General features: G+C 35.0%; 1 protein-coding gene across 6 annotated transcripts; it reads left to right on the top strand.

The window, feature by feature from the left end:
• Nucleotides 1–456: 456 nt before the first annotated feature.
• Nucleotides 457–2905, top strand: LOC114378570 (protein DETOXIFICATION 18-like). 6 transcript variants are annotated; one of them, XR_003659373.1, is made up of 5 exons: nt 457–830; nt 917–994; nt 1218–1302; nt 1400–1621; nt 1897–2905. XR_003659373.1 is itself a non-coding variant. In XM_028337199.1 (5 exons), the coding sequence occupies exons 1-5, from the start codon at nt 518–520 to the stop codon at nt 1928–1930; spliced, it is 567 nt and encodes a 188-aa protein (XP_028193000.1). In that variant the 5' UTR covers nt 457–517; the 3' UTR covers nt 1931–2905. The 6 variants fall into 6 exon arrangements, 2 of the variants coding, with proteins under 2 accessions (XP_028193000.1, XP_028192999.1); XR_003659372.1 differs by having other exon boundaries at nt 1400–2055; nt 2654–2905; XR_003659371.1 differs by having other exon boundaries at nt 1400–2070; nt 2654–2905.
• The last annotated feature ends 760 nt before the right edge of the window (nt 2906–3665 follow it).

Genomic DNA, 3665 nt, shown 5'->3' with positions numbered 1-3665 from the left:
ATAAATAGTATTTGATCATTTAGAAAGAACATTGAGCAAAGATTTTTCTTGTATGATTACACTCCTCATACTATATATAGTTTACATAATACTTCATTCGGATTGAAATATATATATAAAAAAACTGAATCATATCCATTATGAAAATTAATTAATATCATTTAATTTTGATAATCTCTGGTCAATTCATTTTCTAAAATACCTCTGCATTAAATTACATAAGACAAACAAAAGAAAAGATTATTAGAAATAAAACTCCAATTAAATAGAGGATGTTTTGAATAATTTTTTCTTAGGTTAATCTTCCTAAAATACCTCTCTCTCTCTCTCTCTCTCTCTCTCTCTCTAATGTCCACAAGTGCTAATCTTCTATCACTTTTTTGGTACATATCTTTTAGCAATTTTCTACCAGTTACTAGATTAAACTCTTAGTTCATAACCTTATTCTTGTCTTAGGTTGGTTTGAGTGGGGCACTGGAAACACTGCGGACAAGGATTTGGTGCAAAGGAATACCAAATGCTGGGAATTTACCTACAAGGCTCTTGCATCATATCTCTTATTTTTTCAATCATTATATCCATTATTTGGTTCTATACAGAGCCCATCCTAGTGTTACTTCATCAATCTCCCGACATTGCAAGAACAGCTGCACTTTATATGAAGTTTCTTATCCCGGGAGTGTTTGCATATAGCTTCTTGCAAAATATCTCGAGGTTTCTCCAGACACAATCTGTGGTAATGCCATTGGTTGCACTCTCAGCTCTTCCACTGTTGATCCATATTGGTATTGCATATGGCTTGGTTCAGTGGCCAGGTCTGAGTTTTGCAGGTGCACCACTTGCAGCTTCTATTTCACAATGGATATCAATGCTATTATTGGCCTTGTATGTCATGTATGCTAAGAAGTTCAAGCAGGCATGGCAAGGATTTTCAATGCATTCATTCCATTACGTATTTACAAACATGAAACTGGCCCTGCCCTCTGCTGCAATGGTATGGTATGAATCACTAGCAACCTTTCACTTTGCTTACCCTTTTGACTATTGATCTTAGAAAGCTAAATGAGGAGAAATAGCCTAATTTGCAAACATACATGATACATTAATTCAAATTAAGAGAATATTGTTGTAATTTAATGTAAGATCCTTATATCAACTTACTGTATGTTGTTTTTGTAGCTAAAAAATCTTACTATATGTTGTTTATGTTATGCAAGTTTGGAGTATTGGGCTTTTGGTTTTGGTTTTCTTGGCTGGACTGTTGCCTGACTCTCAGATAACAACTTCGTTGATTGCAATATGGTATGGTTCTAATAGCTTGGTATTCAGGTATTCTGTTCCTGAAAAATAAAATAGTTAGTATGATTTATTATTGTTGTAATCTTAAAAAAATCTGCAGTTTAAACACTCAATTCATAGCGCACATGGTCCCTGTTGGTCTCGGTGCGGCTGAAAGGTTAGTTGGTCGAACACATTCTCCTTTGCTTGCATTGTTGCATTTCTTCTGAATCAACATTCTAGTACATGTATTGAAAAGTTCAAATTAAAGAGGAGTTTGCTTCAGTGACACCCTTGCTTGCCATTTCCATAGTACTAGATGCTGTCGAAGGTGTCATACAAGGTTTGAATTCCTCATATCTTTTAACCCGCTTTATCTTTTCAACTTGAACATCATTCACTTTAAATTCTTGGTGTGAAAATTGTGCTTAATACTACAGGGGTGGCCAGAGGATGTGGTTGGCAGCACTCAACTGTTTATATTAAATATTTTGCACATTCTAAAAATCTGATATCTTGATTTTGAGTCTTTTTTTCATTTGTAATTTTTCATTATTATGTTTGTCTTGAATTTGCTTTATGATATAGGGTTTATGGATTGGTCTAATTTGTGGGCAGCTCTGTCAAGTTGGGACACTCTTCCTTTTCTTAAGGCGTGCCAAATGGACTAAATTGAATCTCTCTGGGGTCAAAGATAAAGAGCATCCTCTCGTTGTTTAACTGAATGTCTGCCAATCTGGCACTGCATTTATGAACAAAGGATGATCACAGAATGGGGTAAACATGATTTTGGTAAAATGTTTCTACTTTTTTGCTTATAGTTGCTATTCATTTTGAGAAAGTACAAATACTTTACCTTTTTTTGGAGTATTTGTGAGGTGCAGACAGTAAATCTTGATATATAATGTAACAAACTCTCCATTTAGGTGGTTTTTATTCCACAATCTCACAAGAACTCATTTAGAGGAGATAGGCAGAAATATATCTTAACATAAAAGAATACTATCAATTTAGCACTTAAGTGGAATTAACCTTGGAAAATCATTTGATTGATGAGAGATTAATTTCTCGCATAAGTGGGACCTTCCTCAAAAATATTTTTTTCCCCACATGCTTCACTTGAACTTACATTTTAAATGAAGAAATCTCTTTCTTGAATATTTGACTTAACTAGCGTACCCCATTGCCCAGAGGCTCTTCGCTATGCGAAGGTATGGGGGAGGGATATTGTACGCAGCCTTACCCTTGCATATGCAAAGAGGCTGTTTCCGGATTCTTGAATATTTGACTTATCAGGGAAAAAATATGTTATTGACACATAGTCCTTGCCAATCTACTGCTCCTTTATCTTGTCTGATGAAAGGGTTTAACACAGGATGAAATGAAGAGGAGGTTTGGTTCAGGTAGGTTACTGAATGGACTCTACCGACTGAAAGGAACTATTGCACAACATTCACAACACCCACCAAAGACTGTAAGAAATGAAAATTGTAATAAAATTTGTCACATTGTTTCCATTCGGGATTCGGCTCTAAAGCATTTTAGATTTGGTCACACTTAGCTAGGCCTGAAACTTTAAGCAATTTGTACCCTGTAATTCATGTGAATAAGAATTCATTTTGTGACATTTGCTTTCAAAGCAAAGAATTATCCTGGTGCAACTAGGCTAGGCTATATGCTAATGGCAGCCATTCTCATCTATTTCCACACCTCATCGTTATCACCATTTACAATTAGTTGTCTTCCTAGTTTAAGCTTTTGAGCATCGCAGAAGTTGAAAATTAAACAGATCAGTCAAACTAAGTCATGCCTAGTTGTCCCTCTAGTTGGAAAATTTGAGCACTGCTGGATCAAACACGTGAGATTAAACAGAAAATCAATACAATAGAATCTATAAGTAGGGGTTGGCTTCAGAGAATAAAAAAAAGCAAGGAAAACCATTGCTGTCTCGAAATAGGCAAGAAGAACTAGAGCAGTACCAGCAACTCGAGAGGGAAAGCTATTCAGAAATTTGATACTAATATTCTAGAAAGAAAAAAAAAAAACTCTATTGCAATTTCTAATGCATTTTCAATAAAACTTGTCTTTTGAATTCCTTAGCATGGCCTTTTCCTCTGTAATGTGTTTTGTCTGCTTGCATTCCTATCACCAATTATTGATGTGTGACTTTGAAGAAAAAACAAATTATTGATGTGTGGGACATTTTTCCAACAACATGTTTTTTTTAATGTTCCAGTTTGCAAGTGTTTGTGTAGATCGATCATGTTGGTGATCTTGTGATATACCTATATGATGGGTTGTAAGTCTTGCAAAACGACAGCCCTTGCGCAGTTAAAAGAACAATTAGTAATATACGTCGCCAGTTTGATTCTTGTATTAATAGTATT

This window comes from Glycine soja, chromosome 12 (assembly GCF_004193775.1).
Source record: "Glycine soja cultivar W05 chromosome 12, ASM419377v2, whole genome shotgun sequence".
In the NCBI taxonomy this organism is placed as follows: domain Eukaryota; kingdom Viridiplantae; phylum Streptophyta; class Magnoliopsida; order Fabales; family Fabaceae; genus Glycine; species Glycine soja.
Note: the sequence above shows the minus strand (reverse complement) of the source record. Positions and strands in the feature narration are given on the sequence as shown.